This window comes from Dreissena polymorpha, chromosome 9 (genome assembly GCF_020536995.1).
Source record: "Dreissena polymorpha isolate Duluth1 chromosome 9, UMN_Dpol_1.0, whole genome shotgun sequence".
Taxonomy (NCBI): domain Eukaryota; kingdom Metazoa; phylum Mollusca; class Bivalvia; order Myida; family Dreissenidae; genus Dreissena; species Dreissena polymorpha.
In genome coordinates this window covers 81,509,096-81,536,755 of record NC_068363.1, presented here as the reverse complement: position 1 = coordinate 81,536,755, position 27,660 = coordinate 81,509,096, and the positions used below count along the sequence as shown (strand labels likewise).

The following is a 27,660-nucleotide window of genomic DNA, read 5'->3' as shown; positions in this document are numbered from 1 at the left end:
CCCTTTCCCACTCAGAAGCGAAGATAAAATCGCTATGTGCAAACAGCAAAATACCAGAACAGCCTGCAAGTAACTCTCAGTCTGTTCAGGTTTTATGCTGTTTGCTGCTCATCAGTATCTAAGGGTTGGAAATGAAGACTTGAAAACTTGAATCTAGTAAGAAAAGTCTTTAATTAAATGTAACTTTCTAAGGGAATATCAATGCAAGCAACAACAAATAAAATTACCAAAACAAATATAGCGCGTTAAATATTCAAACACACTATGAAATGTTGCGAAATATCACAAGCATGATTAGAATACTTCTTTAACCCTTTCCCACTCAGAAGCGAAGATAAAATCGCTATGTGCAAACAGCAAAATACCAGAACAGCCTGCGAGTAACTCGCAGTCTGTTCAGGTTTTATGCTGTTTGCTGCTCATCAGTATCTAAGGGTTGGAAATGAAGACTTGAATCTAGTAAGAATTTAAGAAGGTCTTTAATTAAATGTAACTTTCTAAGGGAATACAAATGCATCAAAATATGTATCTATTAAAGTGGTAAAGGGTTAATTCATTTTTTTTTATTTGATAAAACTTATGATTTTACAACCAATTATTTTGAATAATCATTGTTTTATTGTCTTAAGGGGATATCAACAGCTAGAAACTGTTTTATTTTCTGAAAGTAAAACATTTAAAAAGAAATCGATAAGATTTAATTAATTAAGTGTTGTTCCTTGATTTTTATTAAAATGACTTTGTGTTCGTTTTTGAATACTTGCTGTCACACTGTTGATATGCTCCTTAAAGTTTTCACACAATTCAGAATTTAATTCCTGTCAAAGCATTTAAGTCATTGAATGCAGATTTTTACACATGCCGTTACAGAATTTCTCATTTAGTGATCCTGTATCAAGGGAGGGTGAACATTTGACAAGGCAGCACATATCTTGAGTATATGCGATGCTTGTCTAGACATAGTAATCGGCATAACCTCTTGAAGTATGCGGAAATTCTTTAATCGTTCCATGGCACGTTCCACATCAATGCAAAGATTTGCGATTCTTCTTGTTTCTTCCACCTGTCGGCGATTAAAGCGCTGAAATTTCATGGGTGGAATTATTAGGTGTAGCCCCCTTGGGGTTGTCAAGTCCGATATTAAGAATCCTTTGTCCGCCATAACTGCATCTCCAGCCTCACAGAGTTCCAGCAGACCACTTTTAATAGTGATTTGTTTGTCACTTATACCACCACTCCACAAATCTGATACAAATGTTATCACACCAGTGGGACTAATTCCTATTAAGGCCTTCCATGTCATGTGTGATTTGTAGTGTGAGTACAGTAACGTTTTGGCAGCCAATGATTGTGGATTTTGCGTGTAAAATTCTGTACAGTCTATTATAACTTTACAGTTTGGGTACTTCTTCTTAAATTTAGCTGGCATATTCTCTCTTATAAATCTTCTAGATATCCATGGTATCATTGATGCCAATTTCACACTTAGATACATGATCCACTGCTTATTAATGTTACAGCAGGTTGCTTTTGAAATGCGGAATCTGTACGCCAAGTCTTCTAAAAGCAAACCAAGTCTCAAGCGCATCAGAACTAGCAAAAATTCATCCACGAGTCGAAGCGTTCTAGGCCGTCCCTTGTTCTCCCCATTTCCTGATCGGTTGGTTCTTTCCTCTGCATCGTCCAGTTCGCTAAATATTGTATTGAAAACTTCCTTGTTGGGCAAGCCGGTGTAAAACATACACATGTCATCACTTACAATGTCTTCAGCAACCAATACCGGTTTGTTGCACTGAATCCCAATGTCTTTTTCAACACTACAGTTATTCATATCAGTCTGTGAAGATGTGTCACATGTCTGTTTTTGGAACAATGATATGCTGAGATCTGTCTGTGTAGCCATGTCACACATGATCCAATCAGTTTGTATAAGCTTTGGTAGAGTCTGTGTCACAGTACATGTTTCCTTCACAGAACTAGTTACATAGTCATGCATTTGAACTGACACATGCTCTGACACAAAACAGGAGTTCAGGGAAGTGTTTTCATAGCAATCACTATCCCGGCTATCTTGGTTTTCTTGCAGGATTGCAGATGCCTCTGTTGTGTAACTTTCTTCCTCAACCTTAAAATAAAAATAAAAGTAAAAAAATTAATTTCATGCTTAGAATTTCAAAAAAGCATTCAATATTAATGTATCTTTATTTCTTCAATGTTTTGAATGTCAAATTATTCTTAGTCCATGTGTGATTTATACCAGAACTTAATGAAAACACATAATGCTTACAGTGCAGCGGAACAAAAATACATAGTAAATTTTGTTATCCTAGTGTTCCATCTATATTAAACACTTGCAAAAGCAAAAAGCATGTAACTGGTGTCGGTTTTATACACAATGCGTCCAATCTTACTTGTGACCGTTTTGGTCTGCCCCCTTTTTAAAAAAGCAATAACATTTAAAAGAGTATTAAACTAGCAAAACCTTTTTTAAATGATTAAGATTTTGATTCAGAAATTTTGAATGTTATTCAAAACAGAACTATTTAAAGAGAGATTATACAACTTTTATATGTGTTAAATTGTAATATATTGATGCAAATATGTTATAATAACACACAATATGCCAGAAAAATGATACATTAAAGAAGAATTTCATAAAATGCAGCAAATACAAAATAATGCCCCAAGCTGTTTGCAACGAAGATATTTCGTAGATATTTTACTACAATTACCGAAGCATTTGTCTTTTTAGTTAGTGTTCGTGTGTCGTATGAATCGATATCGCTGCAAGAATTTTAAATGAACCGTTAAACTAAATTTAGATTCACATTGTACATGCATGATATACATGCTGGCCTAGTTGGCTGTACAGTTGTTTTCGATTTCAGAATAAAACATCTACCTTATTTCACATTTTCGACACATGTTCTTCTTAATTTTTTTTTAATTTAAATTCAAATATGTGTTTAATAAGGATTTTTACACATTTCATATAAATTCATGAATATTTGACAAAATCGTACAGTCCCTATTTTTTTCAAACAAAACATATCTTTGTTTTTAAAATTCCAAATTATTACATATTTTATTGAAATTAAGCAGGTTTCTCATAGAATGAATTTTTTTTATAGACATAGTGCCTTTAATAACCATCAGTCTGGTCACTGAAACTGAAAATATACAATTTGACGAATAAGAATTCACATACCTCCGATGTTTTAATGATCTTCTGCTTGTTGTTCACCATGAAGATACTGGGAATTTGGTTCTTGCTGTTGTAGACCCCATCGACAAAATGTGCTGAACACAGCCGATCGTTCTTGATCTTCAAAACGAAGCCAGTGCTGACAGTTTTCAGTCTTTTGATCCATAGTTTTCCACTTTTTCGTCGGCTGGGAATCTATGCAACCTCACTTGTTTCCCATCTACTAATTTTCCCCGAAAATTACTGCAAATACAGCAGTAATTCCGTTTCTTCTCGGTTGATTTGTGTTCTAGATTCGATAAGTCGTCCATTGCGCAATAATTTGCTAACCACCGGAAATCGATGAATTACCTCCTCAGGGAAGAGCAGTAAAGGGGGGTAATTTTCAGGGGCGGTAACAACAGTTATTGAACTGGCTAATATCTATAGTTTCTTTTAAATGAATTATGTTTGAAGAACTGCATTTGTATTTAATCTTTATAAAAGTTACTATTGAAATAAGTAAACAAGCTATTGAAGCTTATGTTGAATTTTATTATTTTGATTACAAAATGATTATGACAAATAAATTTGGTTATTGCAAGCTCTATAGATTCCAGTTCATACTAATAACATTTATATCAACAAATTGTATAAATATTTACAATGTTTTAAGTTGCGCTTTTTTACTGGAGGAAAGGGCCCAGCCTTACATTTTATTTTAGGTGATATATAAATCGACAAAACTGAAACTATATTGTGATTTTTATTATTGATATGAGGATATGTTTATTCTTGTTATGTTTTCATTCACTTTGATAAAATGGTTGTGCAAGTCAATTACATCACAAAATGACGACACATTTATTTAACCATTGCCTATATGATATTATAAACAATTTATAAATTAACTTTTTTCAATTTAGTAACAATTTATTAATATACATAAGATTATTATTCCATGTGTTTACTTTTCATCATGCAAACGCAAAAAAAAAGATCTCAGTTACCACACAATAATCAATATAAAAACAAATGCAATCTATGAAATGGATCTTCTCAATGAACTCTTTGTCAAGTGAATAAAATGAATTACATATGAATAAAATACTTGTTTATATGTTTTACTTTGTGAGGCAGTCATTTCAAAGATCAGTTATTATAGTGTGACAGAGTTTAGAAATAAAATCATCTACAATAAATATATTTACATCAATATTGAAAATTAAGAGCATTGTCAATTGGTTTAATTTTTATTAGTAAATCAGTGAATTTTAATAATAACAAGACTTACGGCTGGTAATCTGTCTGTCTGTCAAGTTTATATCAGGAAATTCCAAAGTTGCTTTTGACTAAAGTTCTTGCCCATCAATTATACGAGGGCAGTTTCTTGAATTCCAAAATTTGGGGCTTTCTGCTTCACTGTTTTTTTCCAACTACATGTATTGTCTGCATTTGCTTCCGTGTTTTGTAAAAATGTGTTGAAAAGAAAAAGAGATCGACAGCATAAATTCGATACAGATATTTAGAGACAACTGTTTCGACAGATGCCGGAAGCGTAAACCTTGCAGGTTACGCACTTCTTTTTATTAAATAACTATCCTCTACGAGACATATTACCAATTTTTGTTACTACATATGTGTCCAGTGAGCGTGTTCCGCCATTTTGAACGCATTCTCAGTGTCATGTTACTAAATATAGTAATATTTCTGACTGAATGTGTCAAGTTTTAGAATTATTAAGAAACGTAAACACCATAATATTTAAGGGTAAATCCTACCTGAGGTGATACCTAAGGGACATATTGAATAAGAAAGTTAAGGAATTCCTTGCCTTAGGTAAATTCTTACGTAAAGAAATTTTATCATCAATACTTAGGAAGTTGGTAAATTTATGGACATTTTATTCCAAATTAGATTTTGATTTTTTTCCTTTCATGTTGTAATATATAGTATGAATATAACATGTATTTGATATTTCTCAATCTTCTCAAAAGTCTTTCTTCTACACCTGTATTGACTTTGTTCAGAAATATTTAGACTTTATATCCAGTAATGGATTTAAACTCTTTGACAATCATAATACTAGGTGAAAAAAGCATAAAATAAAAATAAAATTGGTTGGGTTTGGTGGAATATCGATTTGAATTCACTCGTGATCATAAAAAAAGAATATTTTCACTTGTGGCCGGGCCACTCATGAACATATAACTTTTTACGATCACTTTGAATTAATATTGATATACCACCAACACATGTCCTTTATAAAAATCATAATATATAAGGGGTTGCTGAATCTATTTGCATGGATAAAACTATAGGAAAGAAGGATAATTCATCGTTATGTGGTGGTACTGCTTGTTAAAAAACAAATGATGGCGTTACCAAGTTAGCCTCTGGATGTGTCATTGATATTTCTGCATGCTTCCGACTGACTGTTGCATCATTTGCAACCAAAATATCGCAGTCTCTTCTCCCGACAAGATACTGCTTACCACCCAGAATAACAACACGGTGATCTGTTGGAAAATATAAATAATTGTTAAATAAGACACATAGATATGCAGTGAAAAAACTTGGCAGAACATTAAAGCACAATCATTTTTTCCAATATTGGTGTAGAGCGGCGTCGGGCTTCTCCAAATAGGGTCTAAGTCCGGATACTTTTAGACAATCAGAAAAAAGTTCACATTTAACCTCTTGAAAGTCATTATCTTTGCATGAGCAGAAAGCGTGATTTTTCTTCTCCGGTTTTGCAAAGTTTCAAGGCGCGGATATTTTCAAAAACTAGAAAAACAATCACTTGTTCTGAAGGTAAGAATGTTCTTTCATTTTCTTACTGGGTATGCTAAGCAACCTTGATGACATTATTTTCGAATAATTTTGTTTAGATTAAAGCTTGACAGCGTACACGTGAATTATGTTATGTAGAGAGGCTAAAGTCATAAGTGACAAGTATAAATGTGACGTCAAGCGATTAATATGGGTATTACGGAGGTATCCGAAAGAGCCGATATAAAATTCAATAGTCGGTTCTTGTAGATACCTGTTTTTTTTAAGAAACTTGATACAAATGTATGTAAAAACTTGTACTCACATTAGCAATTAATATTCTATTGACCATGTGTCAATATAAATGGTTTTGAAATAAGGAAATATTGTCAATGTATACCTTTCTAAGAAAAAAACAACAACACAAAAGTCAAATATTTAGATAATTCTATCAGCCTGGTGTGTTTCCTGACCCTGTTGCTATCCTGACCCTGTTGCTATGTATTTGGTAAGTTATTAAGACTGTATTTTACTTCTATGATTAGTCGTCCACTAAAGTATGCCAATACTACCCTGGAAAACGCAGTAAGAGCAGTGAAAAGTAATTCTAATAGCTACTTAAAGGCATCCAGGCTCTACAAAGTACCAAGGTCAACGGTATTTGACAAGGTTAAGGGTCATTCCAGCATCGAATGCACTATGGGGCCACATACAGTTCTCACAGCTGCTTATGAGAAGAGGATAGTCAAGTGGCTGACACAAATGTCACGTATTGGTTATGGACGGACTAAATATGAACTGATAAGGACTGTTGGCAAAATTGAGATGTGCCCTGTATGTACATGTAACCGGGGTGCTCAACACCCGTCTTGATGGGTTAAGTGTGAAAATTGTCAAACACGTTGGCATTATATGTGTGCCAACAGGCCGGAATATAGGTTGTTGGACGAGAAAGAAAAAGCAAAGATGGAGTTTGTTTGTCCGATGTGTGATTGACAACATGTTTGAAGCATCAGACACAATTTTAAAAAATAGTGATGCTTTTTAAGTATTATCACATGATTTACTGATTACTAGTATTTGAATGATGTACTGCTGTTGAGTTCGTGTTCCTGTTGATTGCAATAATGTTCACATAACAATGGTGTAAAAAGCGCAGGTTATTTGACATAATTTAAGTGTTACGTGACTGAAATGAATTTTTTTTATCATGAAATAATTTCATAAAAGATTATGCTAGTTTACAATATTTTCATACGAGTTAATATTGTCAGTAAAACTATTTGTATTTTTGTATAATGGACAGTCTCAAGAAAGAAGTGAATCCAATTTGATAAAGCAATGTTTAACTAAAGATTTGTCTGTGTTTTGTATCATTTCTTTTTAAACCTTATAGGTATTCGAAAGACCCGATGGTATCCGAACTTACCCGACAATAGTAACTTGATGGTTCCTAGCATACATGACATTTTAATACGAGTAACGCTAAGCAATACAGACGAAATGGATGATAAACGGCTGCTTTAGGTAACCAGCTCAAAATCGTTCGGCACTTTCGGATATTAAGAAAACAATCGAAAATAATCTTTAAAGCATCCGGGGACTGCCGACAGCGCTCTACATTTATAACAATATGACAAGTTTCACATGTGTGATTAACTTATTATCCCACGCCACTATCTTCTCCTTCACTATTAGCACTAGAACCTTGAAACTTACATGCATGGTATAGCTATGAGCATATGTGCGACAATGACGGCGATGGAATTTTGATCTGACCCCTGGGTCAAAAATTATAAGTAAATAAATGGGTAAAATGGGTAAAAAAACCCTCATTTTACTTACAACATGCGCACACATGATAATAACTTTTGACCCAGGGGTCAAATCGAAATTCCAAATAGTGCATAGTCACACGTATGCTCATAGCTACCATGTGTGTAAGTTTCAAGGTTCTAGTGCTTATAGTGTAGGAGGAGATAGTGGAGAACCACGCCCACCCAAAACTTTAAAATGGGTAAAATACTCATTTTACTAACAACACGCAACGCACATGATAATAACTTTTGACCCAGGGGTCAGATCAAAATTTCAAATAATGCACAGGCGCACATATGCTCATAGCTACCGTGTTGTAAGTTTCAAGGTTCTAGTTCAAATAGTGTAGGAGATAGTGGACAACCACGCCCACCCAAAATCTTGTTTTAACATAACTTCTTCATTTATTCACCAATTGACTTCAAAGTAATACTGAACATCTCTTATACACTGTCTATCTCGACCATCCATGTCCACATTACCCACCCCAGGGCCATTGATAAAGGTGAAGCAGCTTGGTTCCCATCCTCTTTCAAATTTAGCGCAAGGTCCACGGGTATAACTTCCTCGTACCCCCAAATTTTTTTTGTACCCATATTTTTCGTACCCAATTTTTTTTCGTACCCCAGTTTTTTGATGTACCCCCAAAAAAATTTGCACCCAATTTTTTTTTTAACCCAAATTGTTTTTCCTTCCCATTTTTTTTCCCTACCCAATTTTTTTAAACACAAATTTTTTTGGTACCCAAAATGTTTTTCTAACCCAAATTTTTTCGTACCCAAATTGTTTTTCTAACCCAAATTTTTTTTGTACCCAAATTTTGTTACCTACCTAAATTGTTTTGTACCCAAATTTTTTCGCACCAAAATTATTTTTCGTACCTATTTTTTTTGTACCCAATTTTTGTTCGTGCCCAAATTTTTTTCGTACAGATTTTGTTTTCGTACCCAATTTTTTTTCTTACCCATTTTTTTTTTCGTACCCAAAATTTTCTAACACACTTTTTTTCGTACCTTAAATTTTGTTTTAACATAACTTCTTCATTCAATCACCAATTGACTTCAAATTAATACTGACTCTAAGCATCTCTTATGGCAACACAGTCTATCTCGACCATCCATGTCCATATTACCCACCTGGGGGCCCCACCAACATAGGCCTTGCCCACCCAAAATTGCCTTTTAATATAACATCTATGCGGCGTGCGGATACGCGTCGACCTCTGCCGCACCACTTCTATTTAAGATAGATATCAGTTAATTGATGAAAGTATGTTGAGTTCTTAGCAATCTGTCTTTTTAGAATAAAATATTTAGCATACATTAATGTTCCCTCTTTCACGCACAACAAGGTATGTTATTCCAATTGTAATGCAGAATTAAAAAAGATAATTATATTATACTCTTTTGCTAATTCTAAATGTACCTTTACTTATAGATAGATGCTTATTAATCGCTTGAATTAAATCCTACATAACATTGCAACCATTTAAAGAATATAAAGTGTTCCCATTGATGCATACATGTCCAGAAGTCATACATACAAATATAGACTTATGCATACAAATTGCATGGCACATGCATACTTATAATATCATTCACAGTGATTAAAAAACTACAACAAAAACTGCTAAATGAATACGTAGAACAAATTGTTTTATACTCATGATACACATTGACTTTTGTTAAGTTATGCGCATTATCAAATTTGAATTCCTTATGCTATCTTGTTCATGCATATTTAAACGCAAAGTGTAACAAGATGCGTTTGTGAAACACAATGTCCACCTATATGACGTTTGACTTTGAAGGATGACCTTGACCTTGTGAAGGATGACCTTGACCTTTCACCACTCAAAATGTGCAGCTCCATGAGATACACATGCATGCCAAATATCAAGTTGCTATATTCAATATTGCAAAAGTATTCATAAAATAAGCGATTTGGGTCACAAATATTTGACCTCTGACCTTGAAGGATGACCTTGACCTTTCACCACTCAAAATGTGCAGCTCCATGAGATGCACATGCATGCCAAATATCAAGTTGCTATCTTCAATATTGCAAAAGTATTTATAAAATAAGCGATTTGGGCCACATATATTTGACCTCTGACCTTGAAGGATGACATTGACCTTGACCTTTCACCACTCAAAATGTGCAGCTCCATGAGATACACATGCATGCCAAATATCAAGTTGCTATCTTCAATATTGCAAAAGTATTCATAAAATGAGCGATTTTGGCCATATATATTTGACCTCTGACCTAGAAAGATGACCTTGACCTTGACCTTTCACCACTCAAAATGTGCAGCTTCATGAGATACACATGCATGCCAAATATGAAGTTGCTATCTTCAATATAGCAAAAGTTATTGCAAAATGTTAAAGTTGGCGCAGACAGACGTACAGACAGACCAACAGACAGGGCAAAAACAATATGTCCCCCACTACTATAGTGGGGGACATAAAAATCCTAATGTGTTTTTGCTCCATTAAATGTGTATATATAAGCATTTATGCAAATTATCTGAAGCTCAAACAGTTCATGTCTTAGGGTTGCCCTGTTATCTGAAGCTCACAAAAGTTAATGTCTTAGGGTTGCCCTGTTACATACATGCCATACATTTCTAGACCGATTCCTGGACATTGAGCATAATTTTCCGGGATATTTGCTGATTTTCCAGGACTTGTACACATAGAGCGATATATTTAGACATATATGCAAAGTGTAAAAATCCTTATGTGTTTTTGGTCTATTAAATGTGTATATATAAGCATTTATGCAAATTATCTGAAGCTCAAACAGTTCATGTCTTAGGGTTGCCCTGTTATCTGAAGCTCAGAAAAGTTAATGTCTTAGGGTTGCCGTTACATACATGCCATACATTTCTAGACCAATTCTGGGACATTGAGCATAATTTTCCAGGATATTTGCCGATTTTCCAGGACATGTACACATATAGCGATATATTTAGACATATATGCATTTCTGGTACGCATTTTTTTAAATCGTAAATTGAGTACATTACTTATAAATATGTTGTTAGAATCTAAAACGATTTTATGCATCATTGATTATCACAGGCATTTCATTAATATTTTCTAAGTGTATGATCTCCATCGATAATTCGATCTTTATTTCCCATGTTTGCCAAGTCACAATTTTTTTTTTTTAAGTCCGCCATCTTTTTTAAATAAGTAAGCGGCAGGTGCGCCTAGCAAAGTAAAATCGTATAATATATCAGCCTAATAGGCGATTCGCAGTTTGTTTAATTAGTATACATTACACTAATTGTTTCAATAATTAATTCTCTTAAAGACCATAAAGATACACATTGTTGTTTTTTTTTATTTATTTAATCTCGCGTAAAAATTAATGTTTTGATATAACTAAATTATGCATGAAATGCACAATTTCCACACGGACAACATCGCTGTTTTCATCAAAAGTCTCCGAAGTAACTGTCCATGATTTTATCGTGGAGGAGTACATAATAGGCCCGATAAGTGTGCTTGGTATAACAAAGCCACTGAAACTATAGAGTGATATTGACACAGGGTTATTCCTGCATGACTAATTCACAACCGCACGAATCTTCAGTTGTGTGAGCAACTACTTTGCCCTTAAGCAGAGGGTAATTATAACGTAGTATATTAAAGCCAATTAACAACCACATTAAACAATGCCGCCTTTTCGGTTTGACTGCAAATGTGAGACAATCGCTATGATTACAGGACCCCTGTTAATTGATCAATTTTGACACGTAGCGTAGTCACCTATTTGGGTAGGCATTGCCATGGAGACGCTGCGGATTAGTGGGAACACAGATTCAAGGTGCAGTTAAGCCTAAGATAAGGTACACTGCGTGTATATATGGATTTTGTAAAATCCGAAACATTTGACAGATTTCCGGGACTGCGGGACACGTTCTTCATTTCTGGGACCATCCCGGGCAATCCGGGACTTATAGCATGTATGCCCAGTGTTACCTGGGTACCGCTTTACTAAGCTACTTCTGCAATTTGTAGACTTACGCACATATTTTTTAGTCAGGATAGTTCCTTCAAATGCTTGCTACATTGACATATGGCATGTTTTAATAAAATTCATAATATAAAGTTACATTGCAAGTAAAATTTAATTTGCATCAATCTGGCATAAATGAAATTCAATTATTTTCAAATGTGTGCGTAAGTCTAAGACTTGCGTAAGTTGCTTAGTAAAACGGTACCCTGGAGCGCAGAACAGTTAATGTCTTAGGGTTGCCCTGTTACCTGGAGCGCAGAACAGTTAATGTCTTAGGGTTTCCCTATCATCTGGAGCTCATAACAGTTAATGTCTTAGGGTTGCCCCATCATCTTGAGCTCAGAACAGTTAATGTCTTAGAATTGCCCCATCTTCTGGAGCTCAGAACAGTTAATGTCTTAAGGCTGCCCCATCATCTGGAGCTCAAAACAGTTAATGTCTTAGGGTTGCCCCATCATCTGGAGCTCAGAACAGTTAATGTCTTAGGGTTGCCCCATCATCTGGAGCTCAGAAAAGCTAATGTCTTAGGATTGCCCCATTGTCTGGAGCTGAGAACACTTAATGTCTTAGGATTGCCCCATCTTCTGGAGTTCAGAACAGTTAATGTCTTAAGGCTTCCCCATCATCTGGAGCTCAAAACAGTTAATGTCTTAGGTTTTCCAAATAATTTGCAGCTCAGAACAGTAAATGTCTTAGGGTTGCCCATTATCTGGAAATCAGAACAGTAAATGTCTTAGGGTTGCCCATAATCTGGAAATCAGAACAGTAAATGTCTTAGGGTTGCCCATTATCTGGAAATCAGAACAGTAAACGTATAAAGGTTTCCCATTCTCTGGAGCGCAGAACAGTTAATGTCTTAAGGTGGCCCCATAATATGGAAGTCATAAGAGTTAATATTTTAGGGTCGTCCCATCATCTGGAGCTCAGAAGAATTAATGTCTTAGGGTTGCTCCATCATCTGGAGCTCAGAACAGTTAATGTCTTAGGGTTTCCCCATCATCTGGAGCTCAGAAAAGTAAATGTCCTAATGTTACCACATTTTCTGGAGATCAGAACAGTCACTGATTGTCTAAATGTTGCCCATCATCTGGAGCTTACAACAGCTAATTTCTTAGGGTGGCCCTATTACCTGGAGCTCAGAGCAGTTTATATCTTAGGATTGCACCATCATCTGGAGCTCATGACAGTTAATATCTTAGGGTTGCCCCATCATCTGGAGCTCAAAACAGTTAATGTCTTAGGGTTGCCCCATTTATATCTGGAGCTCAGGACAGTAAATGTTTTAGGTTTGCACCTTCATATTGAGCTCAGAACCAGTGTTTTTCCTCACCAGTTTGGAACTGGTGCCGGTACAGGTCAAATTGGGAAAATTAGCGTCGTTTTCATCAAAATTGAGAAATTTATTCATTATGCTCAAATCTTAATAAAGCATATACTAAACTTAAAAAACTGTGTGATTTCTGGTTAATTTTATATTTATCATTGAAAAATAATATATGGACAAAATAAAATACTTGCATTTGCCACCCAGTCACAGATGACATTCCTGTATTTGAATTTGTACTTAGAATTTAGAAATCAAAAGTAAACGCTGCTATGTTCCATCGAATAACACCTTTAATATCAGAATTGTATCTAATATCATGTTTAATAGACATTTAAAAACATCTGAACAATCAAGGATTTTGCATGTTATGTGAACTCAATTGCATACATGTAATATATTGACTAATCAAGTGATGACTGCAACAAAAGAAATTAAAATCACATTTTAAATTTCAACTATCAACGAAACTATATAATGCTAGATTATCAAGCATTATATAGTTTGGTAGATAGTTGAAATTTATTATAATAATCTCTATTTAGAACAACAGCTATTCCACTTTGAATTATGCGACGCCATTGTTGCTAGTAATTCGCGAAAATGTGTTGCGTTTTGATTAAAGTTCCCCTTATCGAGTACAGGAGTATTTAGACAACGAGAACCAATCCATATATCGTCATCAACACTTGCTGCAGTTACTTCCCCCTGTTGGTTAACAAGCACTGAATTTAGTTTAACTCGACTTTTGTGGTAAAACAATAGAGCAAACATCGCCGATTTTTTTTCCCTGCGAATTGGGAATTTTTTTATTTGAATTGGGAATTTTCATTTTGAAATTGGGAAAAATGGTTGCATTGGGAATGGTGCCAATTTACGGTGCTAACTTAATATAGAGGAAAAACACTGTCAGAACAGTTAATGTCCTAGGGTTGCTCCATAATATGGAGCTCATAAGAGTTAATGTATAAGGGTTTTCCCATCATCTGGAACTCAGAACAGTTAATGTCTTAGGGTTGCTCCATCATCTGAGGCTCAGAACAGTTAATGTCTTAGGGTTGCCCATCATCTGGAGCTCAGAAAAGTTAATGTCTTAGGGTTGCCCCACATGTTTCGACACTAAGACACGTCTGACAGACATTGTCTAGTAAAATCGGTGGTTGGGCTAGTAAAACTGCGTTTAGCTTGTCAGACTGGTCGTAAATAAAACAAGAGCTGTCAGAGGACAGCGCGCTCGACTATTCGAGTGCTTGACAGTATAACGTAAGCCATCATGAGGAAATTGTTCATATTCAATAATTTATAAGACGATCTTTCAAAAAAAAAGAAGGAAAAAACATATTTCTTTTGTTTATTTTTTGTTTGGGGGGGGGAGGTAGGGGGTTGAGAGGGGGGGGGGGTATAATGTGGGGTGTGGTCATTTATTAGACAATCTTTAAAAAAAAAAAATTAATAATTTTTGTGGTATTCAGGTAAATGTTGTTTTGTCAAAGTATTTATAAAATCTGATCATAAATAAAGAAGTAATGGCAATTTAAGCAAAATGTTCAATTATCTAAGTATAAAAGGGGCCATAATTCTGTCAAAATGCTTGATACAGTTGTCTGCTCTTGTTTATAGTTTGGGGTCATGTTGGTTAACAAGTATGCAAAATATGAAAGCAATATGTCAAGGGACACAGGAAATATTTGGGGTAGTACGCAAACTTTAACATAAATTTATCAATAATATGCATAAAGGGGAAATAATTCCGTCAAAATGCTTGATACAGTTGTCTGCTCTTGTTTGTAGGTTGAGGTCATGATGGTAAACAAGTATGCAAAATATGAAAGCAATATGTCAAGGGACACAGGAAATATTTGGGGTAGTATTCATGATCCTAGGCGTAAGCATTCTTGAGTAATCATCCGGAAACCATTTTACTGTTTCGAGTCACTGTGACCTTGACCTTTGACCTACTGACCTGAAAATCAATAGGAGTCATCTGCCAGTCATGATCAATGTACCTATGAAGTTTCATGATCCTAGGCGTAAGCATTCGTGAGTTATCATCCGGAAACCATTTAACTGTTTCGAGTCACTGTGACCTTGACCTTTGACCTAGTGACCTGAAAATCAATAGGGGTCATCTGCCAGTCATGATCAATGTACCTATGAAGTTTCATGATCCTAGGCGTAAGCATTCGTGAGTTATCATCCGGAAACCATTTAACTGTTTCGAGTCACTGTGACCTTGACCTTTGACCTAGTGACCTGAAAATCAATAGGTGTCATCTGCCAGTCATGATCAATGTACCGATGAAGTTTCATGATCCTAGGCGTAAGCATTCTTGAGTTATCATCCGGAAACCATTTTACTATTTCGAGTCACTGTGACCTTGACCTTTGACCTAGTGACCTGAAAATCAATAGGGGTCATCTGCCAGTCATGATCAATGTACCTATGAAGTTTCATGATCCTAGGTCTAAGCGTTCTTGAGTTATCATCCGGAAACCATCTGGTGGACGGACCGACGACCGACATAAGCAAAACAATATACCCCCTCTTCTTCGAAGGGGGGCATAATAATGGCTTTGTCCAAGTTTGGAGTTTCGTCTGACAAATCAGTTAATAAAGAAGAATTCGAAGGTAAAACTGACAGGAAACGTAAATATGAAGAAAAACGAAAACATCAATTTTATCCTATGGAAAATTGAGTCAGTTCCCATGGCTTGAATTTGACGAAGAAAAGCAAAAAAATAATTTTAATTTATTGTTTTACTCTATGCATCAAAATAACTTTCTGGTGTTCACGGATTGTTTACTGATAAATCCTGATTAAACAGTTAGTTCATGTACATGAAACAATTGTGTTTATTTGCTATGTCATTGATGGTCTAGTAGACATCAGATTCGGGCCAGTACATTTTAAGAGGAGCTGGTCCGATGGTCTTGCTGTAATTTTTTTTTATGTCAAACCCTGCCCCATCATCTGGAGTTCAGAACAGTTAATGTCTCAGGGTTGCCCAATGTCTGAGGCCTGCCCCATCATCTCATTCTGGAGCTCAGAGCAGTTAATATTTTAGTATTGCCCCTTAGATAGAGCATACAAAAGAATAACAAAGTAAATACAAAGCAATTATTTCTTGCTTTGATGGTAACGTTTGCTTGAGTTTGTGCTTAAGACAGGAACACCTTGATAAGTTTTTGAAATATGAGTGTTCCTAAGCATTTTCAGTAGTGATCAAATTTTGCACCTTTGGACAAATAACGGCGCATTGCAACTCTCAGCCACCCTTTAGACTAGTCCATATAAACGGACTTCCAGAGCCTTTGATAATTTTTGCTATGGCGGCTCTGGCAGTCCATATGCACCCCTTCATAAACATGGGTGCAGTTCAGCGCAGCAAATCCGTGCGCTTCACTAAACAGACGTTGTTCAAGACAAATTGAGAAAAATAATGAATAAACTTCATAAACATGTTAAATTTACCTGAATGGCAACCTACGGATGTTATCCTTTGCATGTACCCTATAAAAACACGACATTGTTTCAACACACTTTTCTCGCTGACATGTTTATGTTTAAATTTGAAACAGTGTACTCTTTATGGAATACCACATCGTTATCGACTTTATAGGCTGGAGCACATAACCCGACGTGCAAAATATTGGTGTTCTGCGACCTATCCAATATTGGGTCAATTTTCCAATATGGCGGATACAGCATACAAAATAAAACCTAAGTCAATAAAATCAATTATTTCTTGCTTTAATGGTACCATTTGGATGAGTTTGTGGTTTAGATAGGTAAACTTTAATAAGTTCTTGCAGTTTCAGTGTTCCTTAACCCTTGCATTTTTGATAACATTTTGCACCCATGGACAAGAGAGAGCGCATTGCAACTCGAAGCAGCCCATTGGGCTATAAAGCTTAGAGTTGAATTATTGCAACTACCCTTTAGACTATAAAGCTGAGATTTGAATTATTGTCACTAGCCCAAAAGATAAAAGTGGCCATATCAATAGGAAGAAAGGATCAGTGCTTTGCTCACCAGTCAGTGCACATGAGTCGAAAATCAAGATTGTTAAGGTCCCTTTGTTGGTCGTAGTACTTTCACATGGAAATCCGAACTTAGCCGTCCGAATCACAAATTCATTTATTGAAAATATTTTTTTCAGAATAATGTGTCATTGTCAACATACTCACCTGGATTGGAGTGGGATATAATATACCACATGTTTAGAAAAAAAATCAAATGAAATTGTGCGTTATTATTTTAAAAATCGTTACGTAAATATGTTTAGTTGTATTTCGATTGACCACCATTCCGTACGAGGCTATGTACCACTAAACAAATGTGGGATATTACCATTTTCAAATGCTAAGGATATCGAAAGAGTTCATAGAAGACGTTTAAAACGAGTAGTTGGTGTCAAAATGAGTACTCATAATTCAGCAGGATATGGGGAACTAAGGCGATACCCGATATATATAAATCACTATGTACGAAAATAAAATATTTATAAAAGTGTATACTTTTAAACAAACTACCGTTGTACACTAGACTCAATATACACTCCGTGCGTTGTATAATATATTACACTATGTTTAAGGTTACAGTATACTAAATAATCTTGTAATGTAAGGCTGTACTCTAAAAAAAACATACCGATTTGCTAAAGAGTTACCTCTCACATAGAAAACAGTGTGTCCGTATGGGAAATTTAAATAGTCAGTTTTAACACCTATACAAAAGAGTTCCTCAAGGGTCTATTCTTGGGCCGGTTTTATTTAACATTTTTATAAACGACATTTTTTTTATTTCATTTCAAATAGCAGCTTGTATAATTATGCTGACGACAACACCCTTTCATACTCAGGACAGAATTTAACAGACGTTGTTAGTACTCTTGAAGAAGATAGCAAAACATAAAAAGCTTGGTTTTCAAACAATAAAATGCAAGCCAACCCAGATAAATTTCAAGGCATTGCCATTGGAAAAAAATCTAGAGAACATATTACATCCGTCAATCTTGGAAATAATCAGACTATTAAATGTGATGAAGAAGTAAAATTATTAGGTGTCGCAATTGATTTTCAACTTAAATTTAATAGCAATATATCTAACATATGTAAAAAAGCCTCAAGGCAATTAAATGTTTTGAAAAGAATTGGAAAACACCTTTGTAAATTAGGTAAACTTACCATCTATCATTCTTTTATCCTATCTAGTTTTAACTATTGTCCTGTAGTATGGCATTTCTGTGGGGAAGTAAATACAAAGAAAATGGAAAGAATTCAAGAGAGAGCATTAAGATTTATTTATGACGATTATGTTTCAACTTATGACGATTTATTGAATAAGTCAAAATTACCTTCATTAAAAATTAGGAGACTAAAATCAATTATTTTGGAAACATTTAAAATAGTCAATAATCAAACTCCAATTTATCTTAATTACCTTGTAAATCTTAAATCTTATTCCTATTCTTTTAGATACACCAGAACTGCTGATGTTATACTGTTATTTATTGTTAACCGACTTGAAATAAAAGTTTGTATATTGTATCTTGTATCTTTGTGAGATAGTGGTCGGGCTTGAAAAGGTGTTCACTACTAAATCCCTAAATATGATAAACTATAGTAAAACCACGGACTCTAGATGACATACGCTCCGTGGTAAAACATTGCACTGAAAAAGCTTACATTCCACAAGAAAACGGCCGGGAAAAAAGCAAAAACAGTCGATTTTGATTTGTGTTAAGTTCTTTCTTGTTGACATATCTTTTTATTGCATAAATCGATTCCGCTTTGAATGGCCTATAAGAAACGGTATGATTATGGGGGTCTCTATGTGCAAAATGTTGCATTCATTTTCGCTTAAAGTTGTCGCTTTTACATTGAATTATATAGGGAAACTATTTAGTATATTATGACCCAAATTATATGAGAAACTATGCTGAAAATATAAAACGAAGTAATAATTGGATAGCCAAAGCACAAGACTTGTTTCAAAATACTGTTTTTTTGCATATTTTTGGATCTATACTTACGCAATGTTGTAATGATATTCGCTTTGCAACACGGAGACACCAAAGATTTTGTTCATCGCCACCGAATGTATTTTACTTTTCATTAAATCAAAGCGCTGAGGGCTTTGAAGTTGTTCGTTATTGCATAATTTCAGACGCAACTCATTTTTTAAATTAATCGTAAGTTTGAAATCAACACAAGCCATTCAAATCTCTAAAGAGTGTGTCTTAACGCAGGGGTCGAAATGTGTGTGCAGTTTTTATCATCCTATTTATTTTATAGAGATAACTTAGACAAAATAACAACAACATGGCCCTTTTTTGACGTTCAGAAAAGCATAGAAAGTATGATGAAAATGGTAATGAGAACTGAATATAAAGACAATTTGCAATCACCATCATATTGAATGAATATTGTTGGAATATCGAATACCTATCTTACTAAGATTAGAATATAATTTCATAATGGAAATTCCCTGTACAAAAGTTTTGATTTTTTACACCATATACAAATTCAAAATATACAATAAGATAATTGATCAAATAAATAAATAACAAATCTGCGAGCAATACTTTTTAGTCACAAATTAGGTAGTAATAAAGACAGCCCTGTTGATCCGTGACCTCTAACTGAAGTAAGCAAAGGAAACGTAGCACCTAGTTGACCCTTTCCTTCTATGTGCGGACGCAGGTTGAATGTAAAGTGTGCTGTTTACTATCGTAACTCACTACGTGAGCATACCCGTCGCTTGGTTCGAGTCAAACAAAGAATGAACCACAGCATAATTATAATAATAAATGTATTGGTATTAAACAGCATTGTATTAAATTCTTAAGCAAACCACATTAAAACTTGAGCTACGCTGGCCAAAAGACCATAAGACCCATTTTCGCATGATGCGGCTATGAACGTGTGATTTAAATGTTTGGAGAGAAAACTGCATGTTAATCAAATATTAACATACGATATATTTCGATGATAAAGAAATAAACCCATAATAAGCCACGTGAGGACACATTATGGTGTTCACTCCCATAGTATAATTTTTATGTACCTATACTAATATATGGTTTGCCTATTATAACACACATTTCATGCGGTACATATGCAACTAACAAGTGAAAAAAACAACACAATAGTTAAACTTTTGTTTTCAATTTAATTATTTAGAAACGTAAATTTCAAACTTTATTTCAAAGTCAGCATTTACGCCGACTACCTTTTTGAAAAGATAATTCCTGTTATATTTAATTTTTTTTTATAATCGGTTTTAGCGATTATGAATCATTTTTTGTTGTCTATCGTATCCCTGCAGTTATTGTTGAACTCGTGTTCAACGTTTAATAAACTGAGAGCTGTGAATATAAACAAGCGTAATTTTATACTATTGCTTTGGTATCAACCTAGCAATTGGACTCTCCCTTGTTTTATCGGCAACCGCATCTAATAATAGCCTCAGATTATGAATGACCTGTGCTGAGCAAAAATGACTACGTCATTAAGACGCAGCAGATAGTGGACTATTTCAATCATTCACAAACAATCTCTTCCGCAGCACGTATAATACAAACATTGTTTATTGATTATTTTCTATATACTGTTAAAAATATTCCATTTAACACGATATTCACATACTGTTTCCATTTGTGAATGAATATAGTTGAAGACCTCAAACCTCTTGCATTAATTATACAACTCTTTCTCGCGCGGATGCGGCAGATTTTGCGGGTATCCGACTAACAGTAGTTAACAGCGAATTGGCTTGAAATTTTTGGCACTGACATCAGTTGTTCGCAAGCGAACAGCTAAACAATTATCTAACAGATGGTGTCCCAAGAATGTTATAGCTCTGCGAATCCACTTGACACTCCCAGTTTCTGTGGCTAGTGGTGAGCGGAGAGCCGTGAAGCTCAAACTCATAAAAACATATCTGCGAACATCCATGCTACAAGAGATACTCGTTGGACAAGTACTCTGTCAATTGAACATTATAATGCTAGAGACATTGCACTGATGGTACTCGTTTATACATATGCTACATCAAAAGCGCGATAAAGTTTTAAAATAACATAATATAACATTATACATTTATTAATTCTATTGAATGTAAACACGGATTGAAATCAACGGCAGCACAACATGCACATGTGTAGATGCCATGGGCGACGGGGGTGGGGGGGGGGCGCAGTGCGACAGGTTCGCCTTGAGTACCAAATACTCTGAAGCCGGCCGTACAAATAACAACACTTAAGTTAAAACTAAACTCGAAATAGATTGTAAAAATGCTTATAAAATGATAACTTAGCCTCTGAATGCAAACGTGGAGTAATATAATGGCGTTAGTGCATTTTTAACACATTGTTTTATACTATCTGGGTCGCTTTCGCATTACTATGCATGTGCTTACCGCTTATATATATCGCCAGTGTCATATCTTACGATGAACTGGACTTCTTCAAGTTATGTGAATAAACTTTATGTTTTGTTCTGTTCATATCGGCATCACGTCACTGCGTCAGCGTTGGGCTATCCGGTAAGCGAAGTGGTTGATACGCACGATTCTCACCTCAGCGATTCCTGTTTTTTGGCTGCCTGTGAGTTTGGTTGGCGGTAACCATACCGGACAGGTGATCACGCCAAAAAATACATCTCTTTTAGTAAAAAAATACATAGCTGAAAATTGCAGTTATCATCTCAAATCCCCCAAACTTTCGTGAATCTAGTAAATACTGTTAATTGATTCGGTAGGAGTGCCGGGATGATGGGGCAACTTGTGTTTCCTGGATTAAAAAGTATGTTTAATATGTAAACTGTGATCATTGTTTGCATTACAAAGGTATACAAGATAAGTATTGATGCAAAGCATCAAAGGGCGTCGGGAATTTCAGTGTAAAAGCATGGAACGATTTTTTTCTACTGTAAATATTAATATATTTGTCGATTATTTTAAACAAAATATAGAAATAAATACTGATATAACCTTTATCTATAATTTTGTGTTATAACCCCCAAATAACCATTATTTATGATGTTGTGTTATAACCCCCATATAACCATTAACAATCTATGATTTTGTGTTGTAACCCCCAAATATTTCATAGTTCATTTTATCTACATTGGTTTCCTTTTTTTACTGGAATCCGTGTGCAGTTTTCATTCATTGAACATAATTGTGTAGGTTTAAAAAAATCTGCTTCATCTTGTAAGCGTCATTTCATTTTTCTAAACTTCAAGGGGAGATGGTTCTGAACTTATTATTACGTTGCTCTTTTACGATAGGGGTTGAGTACTCATTGATATGAAAACACTGTAAAAGTTTGAAAAAAAAAAGAATGAAAACTGTAAATTGCATAAAAAAGCTGCATTTCACAATACTTTGAAATTCAGTAAAATATCATAATAGATTTATTGCTCCGATATTCATCATTTTCAATAGGGTTCGAGTAATACTGATATAAAACACTTAACAAGTTTGGAAAGATTCAGACGAAAGTTGTGAAATCTTTTAAACAAGTGGAAATTGTTAATTTTGTCAAATTTAATAGAAAAAAAATCTGGACTTATTGTCCCGATGTCTCTTATTTTAAATAAGGTAAAAATACTCATTGATATGAAGACACTGTAATTTTGGAAAGAATCTGATGAACATTTTTGACATAATCACCTAACCAAGCAGTTTTTCACTTTTATTTTTAAATTCAAAGAGACATAATTCTGGACTTATGGTCCGATATTGCTCATATAGAGTTTGGGTTGGGTCCTCATTGATAAAAAAACCTGTGCAAGTTTGGGAACAATCGGATGAAAATTTTGGACTTCGAACAACGATTTCAAAATTTCTCAAATTCTAAGGAAGATAACTATCGACGTAATGGTCGGATAATGCTAAAGGGCCCATACCACCTGGATAGTAATACGTGTCGCGCTTCGCGCTCTATATGAGGTTCTTAAAAAAATTCAGAGGAGTGGTTGACTATAGGGAAACGGGTTGCTGGGACACAGCTCCTCCTTGATAAGCGGCTGCTTCATTTATCGCAACTCATTGTTACAATCAATAATACGTGTCGCGCTCTATATGTGGTAGGGATAGTTCTTAGGGCCTATGATAGACAACCATAAAAATACATGGATAATAGATGTGTTGTTTGCATTTATTTGTTAATATAAAACACGTGTATTTTTTATAAGATATTTAAGTGATGTAAGAAATTTTAATTAACGTTGTCACCACGCGGCATCCATTAATTTTAATTAAAATGTCCAATTGTAGTAAAATGGATTTTAAAATGTCTACATAAAATAAAGCTTTATTATATTTATTAACCTGAATGAAAAAAAAATGTCAGCCGCCGAACTGTTCCGTTCGTGCCAGAACCCGGGATTGAACCGGGGGCCATTAGATGATTGTTGCGTAAACAACTTCAGTCTCACGCTCTCCCAACTGAGTTATTCCGGCTGACATTTATGTACTGCTATTTGGTGAAGTTGTGTATAGCGATCGTTATTATATGTCTATTAATAAACTAATACATTGTACGTACCACTACGCCTTCCAATAAACTTGCTTGCGCGATAGGTCTTCAAAAATCGTACTACATTGATTCTCCACTAAATAAGCAAATTAGAAAAACCACAAAAAATATATTTTGATTATGTTTTGTTTTTAAACAAAACCAGAAAGTTTCGCGTATTTGCCCAGTCCCTGTGATCTTTCCCCTGTGATCAGTTGTGGATCAGTTATTAAAAACAATTAACTTTGCATTATTGGCAATAAATGTTGTAATAAATGTAATAGGCACAAATGCAGTACTTATTTACACTAATTTACACAAAAAATCACCACTATGCAAGATATTCTTAAAACAAAAATATATACATTGATCCGTAAAATAACTTCTCCTCCCATAAGCGAAAAAAATGCATTACATACTAGTCGCCGCTCTCCAGAGCGACGCCAATAATGGAACTAACTTTGATCAACACGGATCATGTGACTCCTTGAAAAGGGAAAGTACGAAAGCTGGGCTCGTCTGGTGAGCGGTATGAATTACTTAAAACTATATAAAAACCTACAGTAAATAAATGGAAATTTACATATATTTTCAAGAGTTGCGGAACCATGAGTAAAACTGTATTTAATTTATATGACCACAAATGAAAGGATAAAACGATCTTACGCTGAACCAATTTTCTATTTATGTCCCCCAGTCTATACTGGGGACATATTGTTTTTGCCCTGTCTGTTGGTTTGCGTCAAATTTTAACATTGGCCATAACTTTTGCAATATTGAAGATAGCAACTTGATATTTGGCATGCATGTGTATCTCATGGAGCTGCACATTTTGAGTGGTGAAAGTCAAGGTCATCTTTTAAGGTCAAAGGTCAAATATATGGGGGAACATAGTGTTTCACAAACACATCTTGTTCTTGTATGCTGTTTACGATGAATTTTAAACATGCGAAAAATTTACTACAGATTCATAACATTTCGTGTTCTTTCAGGTCATAAGTATATAGATTGATTTAGGTAGATTATCGATTTATATTCACCATTTATAAAAAGTAAATTGTCACGAGTTACGCAACCGCGTGTGAAAAATATATTTGCTAGAATCACGAGTGAAGAAAAATCGAAAATTTACCGAAACCCTAGACGATTTCTTGTTATTAAATATTTTTCTATTTATTATTTACATTTTAAAAGAGATGAGACCATGACGTCAAAAAAACGACGCCATTTCACAGTTAAACTAAATATGACTGTTTATTGTAACTGTCAATTGTTTGTAACAATGAATTCTTTGGTTTATATTGGAAACTGGATTCGTATCCAAGCGATTCGTAGTCATCAAGCGCACTTTCTGCTTAGGGCTTTATTTGGGGTTGAGGTTTTGATGAACGTCTTGTCCATTTATCAGAGAGGTCATCGTATACGTGATGGTCAAAAACTAGAACGTAGCACAATGAATCAAAGACGACACCTCCATATCAGTAGAGTCTCTTTGAGGAGGATCTGCAAATTGACGCGAAGTTGTATTAGCGTTTGCCTTTTCTGCATGTTTGTCCATAGGCTGAGCATACCTTTTGGCGAATAGAAGCAAGGACACGTACACCATGGCAAAACTTACCGCAATATAAGCATATGTTACGCTGATCAGTTTTCTTTTTTTATAGTGCGAGCGAGTTTTGTTACGATGATATGAGCTTACAGCCTCAGCACCGTTGGAGTTAATTAACTTAGAGGCAGAGCGCTTCCCAGATTCATAGCGTCAACGAATCTGAACACTTCCTCAAGATTCAGGTTTTTAGTTGTTTGCGTAACGAACGCTAATATTGTTACTCAAAATTTCAAGTCGGTTCGGCTTATCTACGGAGAGCCTACTACCTGCCACACACGCCGTATCCGCGCGAGAAAGAGTTGTATAATTTATGCAACAGGTTTGAGTTCTGCAACTATATTCATTCACAAATGGAAACATTATATGAATATCGTGTTAAATGTAATAGTTTCGAACGGAGCTTATATAGAAAATAGTCAATAAACAATGAATGTATTATACGTGTCGCGGAAGAGATTGTTTATGAATTATTAAAATAGTCGACTTTCTGTTGCGTCTTCTTGACGTAGTATTTTTGCTCAGCTCATTCATAATCTGAGGCTGTTAATAGATGAAGCTGCCGATAAACAAGGGAGAGTCGTTCCTTGCTCTCACATACACCTCAATGACGTAGTACAGGTCATTCATAATCTGAGGCTATTAATAGATTCGGGAAAACAACGCAATAGTATAAGGTTACGCTTGTTTATATTCTCAGTTTATAAAACGTTGAAAATGAGTTCAACAATAACTTCAGCGATACGATAGACAACAACAAAAATGCTTCATAATCGCTAAAACCGAATATAACAAACAATTAATTATAATAATAATACGAATGGTCTGTTTCGTAACCTCATTCATGCTTCTTTAGCGGGGATTTCTGGGAAACGTTCTTTTGTTCTCAACAGATAGCGGCGCTCTTTTGTATTTACGGGTGCTAGCAACGCATTAGTAGAAGGTTAAGCTTGTTTATATTCACAGTTCTCAATTTATAAAACTTTGGACATGAGTTCACCAATTACTACAGGCATACTTTAGACAACCTCAAAAATGCTTTATAAAACCGAAAACAACTAAATATAACAAGAAATATCTTAAAAAAATGTAGTCGGCGTATACGCTGACTTTGAAATAAAGTTTGCAATTTACGTTTCTAAATAAATAAATAAAATGAAAACAAAACTTTTTTTTCACTTGTAAGTTGCATATTCAACGCATGAAATGTGTGTTAGCATTGACAAGCCACACATTAGTGTAAGAAGATGAAAATATACTACGGGAGAGCACATCATATGTGTCCTCACACGCCTTATTATGAGTATATTTCTTCACTATCGAAATATATCGTATGTTAATATTTGATTTAAACGCAGTTTTCTTTCGATTTTTTTAAATCACACGTTCATAGCCGCGTCATGCGAAAATGGGTCTTATGCGTTTAGGCCAGCGTTTGTTAAACCCAACATGCGCATTTGCGCAGTCAGGTCAGAGGCGATGCTGTTCGCTATAAAATCACTCAATATGTTATGGTCTCATTATGTATCTCCTGACAGACTGAGAGATGCGCACGCTGAGTGGGCTATATATATGATGGGCGCATATGGAATAAGACTCATTGCGAATTGTAAATGACACATTTAAGCACAATGCTTTTTGATACAAAATTGAATTTAAAATGGCAAACTTGTTAATAATGGCAGCCATCCAGACGTTCAGGAACGATTTCCAGACGTGCTGATTTCCTCTTATCCTGAGACCATACTATTTCGGTAATGATTGTTTTCTCATCTTGAAAGCAAAACTGAAATTCTGCGAGATGGATTTTAACGCGTAATTGTAACTTGGCGAAAATTTGTTTTGTTTGAACATACAGATAGTACCGGTAGTCCGGAATTCCTTACACTGAACAGTGCTACATCCTTTGCACTGAGCACAGGCACAGTGATGTAGCCTAAGTTCATATGTTGTATATCGAATCAGCCTATGAAATATTCGAAAATATTAATGCGTGACTGTTGGCGTTATGTAAAAGTCATTAAGATGAAAAGCTGAGTAACACAGCTACGCCGAAAAAGCGCATTAGTGTTCGCATACCTATGTTTAGGTCAGAGTTGTTTACACCGTGTGAACTGCCCGGGTAACCAGTAATGCATAAACAACAATGTACGGGTGAACAGGGTTGTCTTTATGACTACCTAATTCGTGAGTAAAAAGTGTTGCTCCCAGATTATTATTTTTTTCGGCGTAAGCTGTATTAAGCCAGCTTTTCACCCTGACTTGACCTTTGTAAGTGTCCAATAATATTCAAATAAAATTTCCCGCGGCTAGGTACGAATGAATACACTTCATTTATTCCATTGGCTGATTTGAGTATAACACCAGAACATTGGAAACATATCCGCGTCTTTGTAA

The 27,660-nt window shown here is 35.0% G+C and overlaps 1 protein-coding gene and 1 long non-coding RNA gene across 6 annotated transcripts in view; both read right to left on the bottom strand.

Annotated features, from left to right (window-relative positions):
- LOC127843978 (nibrin-like) overlaps window positions 1-27,660 on the bottom strand; it is a 76,430-nt gene that overhangs the window by 46,572 nt on the left and 2,198 nt on the right. For 3 of the 5 annotated variants that reach the window (XM_052373914.1, XM_052373917.1, XM_052373919.1), the window contains exon 2: window positions 5,570-5,703. In XM_052373914.1, coding sequence (XP_052229874.1) covers window positions 5,570-5,703 — 134 coding nt within the window. Of the gene's footprint in view, window positions 1-5,569; window positions 5,704-16,603; window positions 16,638-17,319; window positions 17,453-27,660 lie in introns of those variants that run through there. The other 2 variants (XM_052373916.1, XM_052373915.1) reach the window with 2 other exon arrangements.
- On the bottom strand, window positions 15,207-15,636 carry LOC127844027 (uncharacterized). Its single transcript, XR_008032522.1, has 2 exons — window positions 15,427-15,636; window positions 15,207-15,281 (listed from the first exon to the last, which is right to left on the bottom strand). It is a non-coding gene; the product is annotated as an uncharacterized LOC127844027 (long non-coding RNA).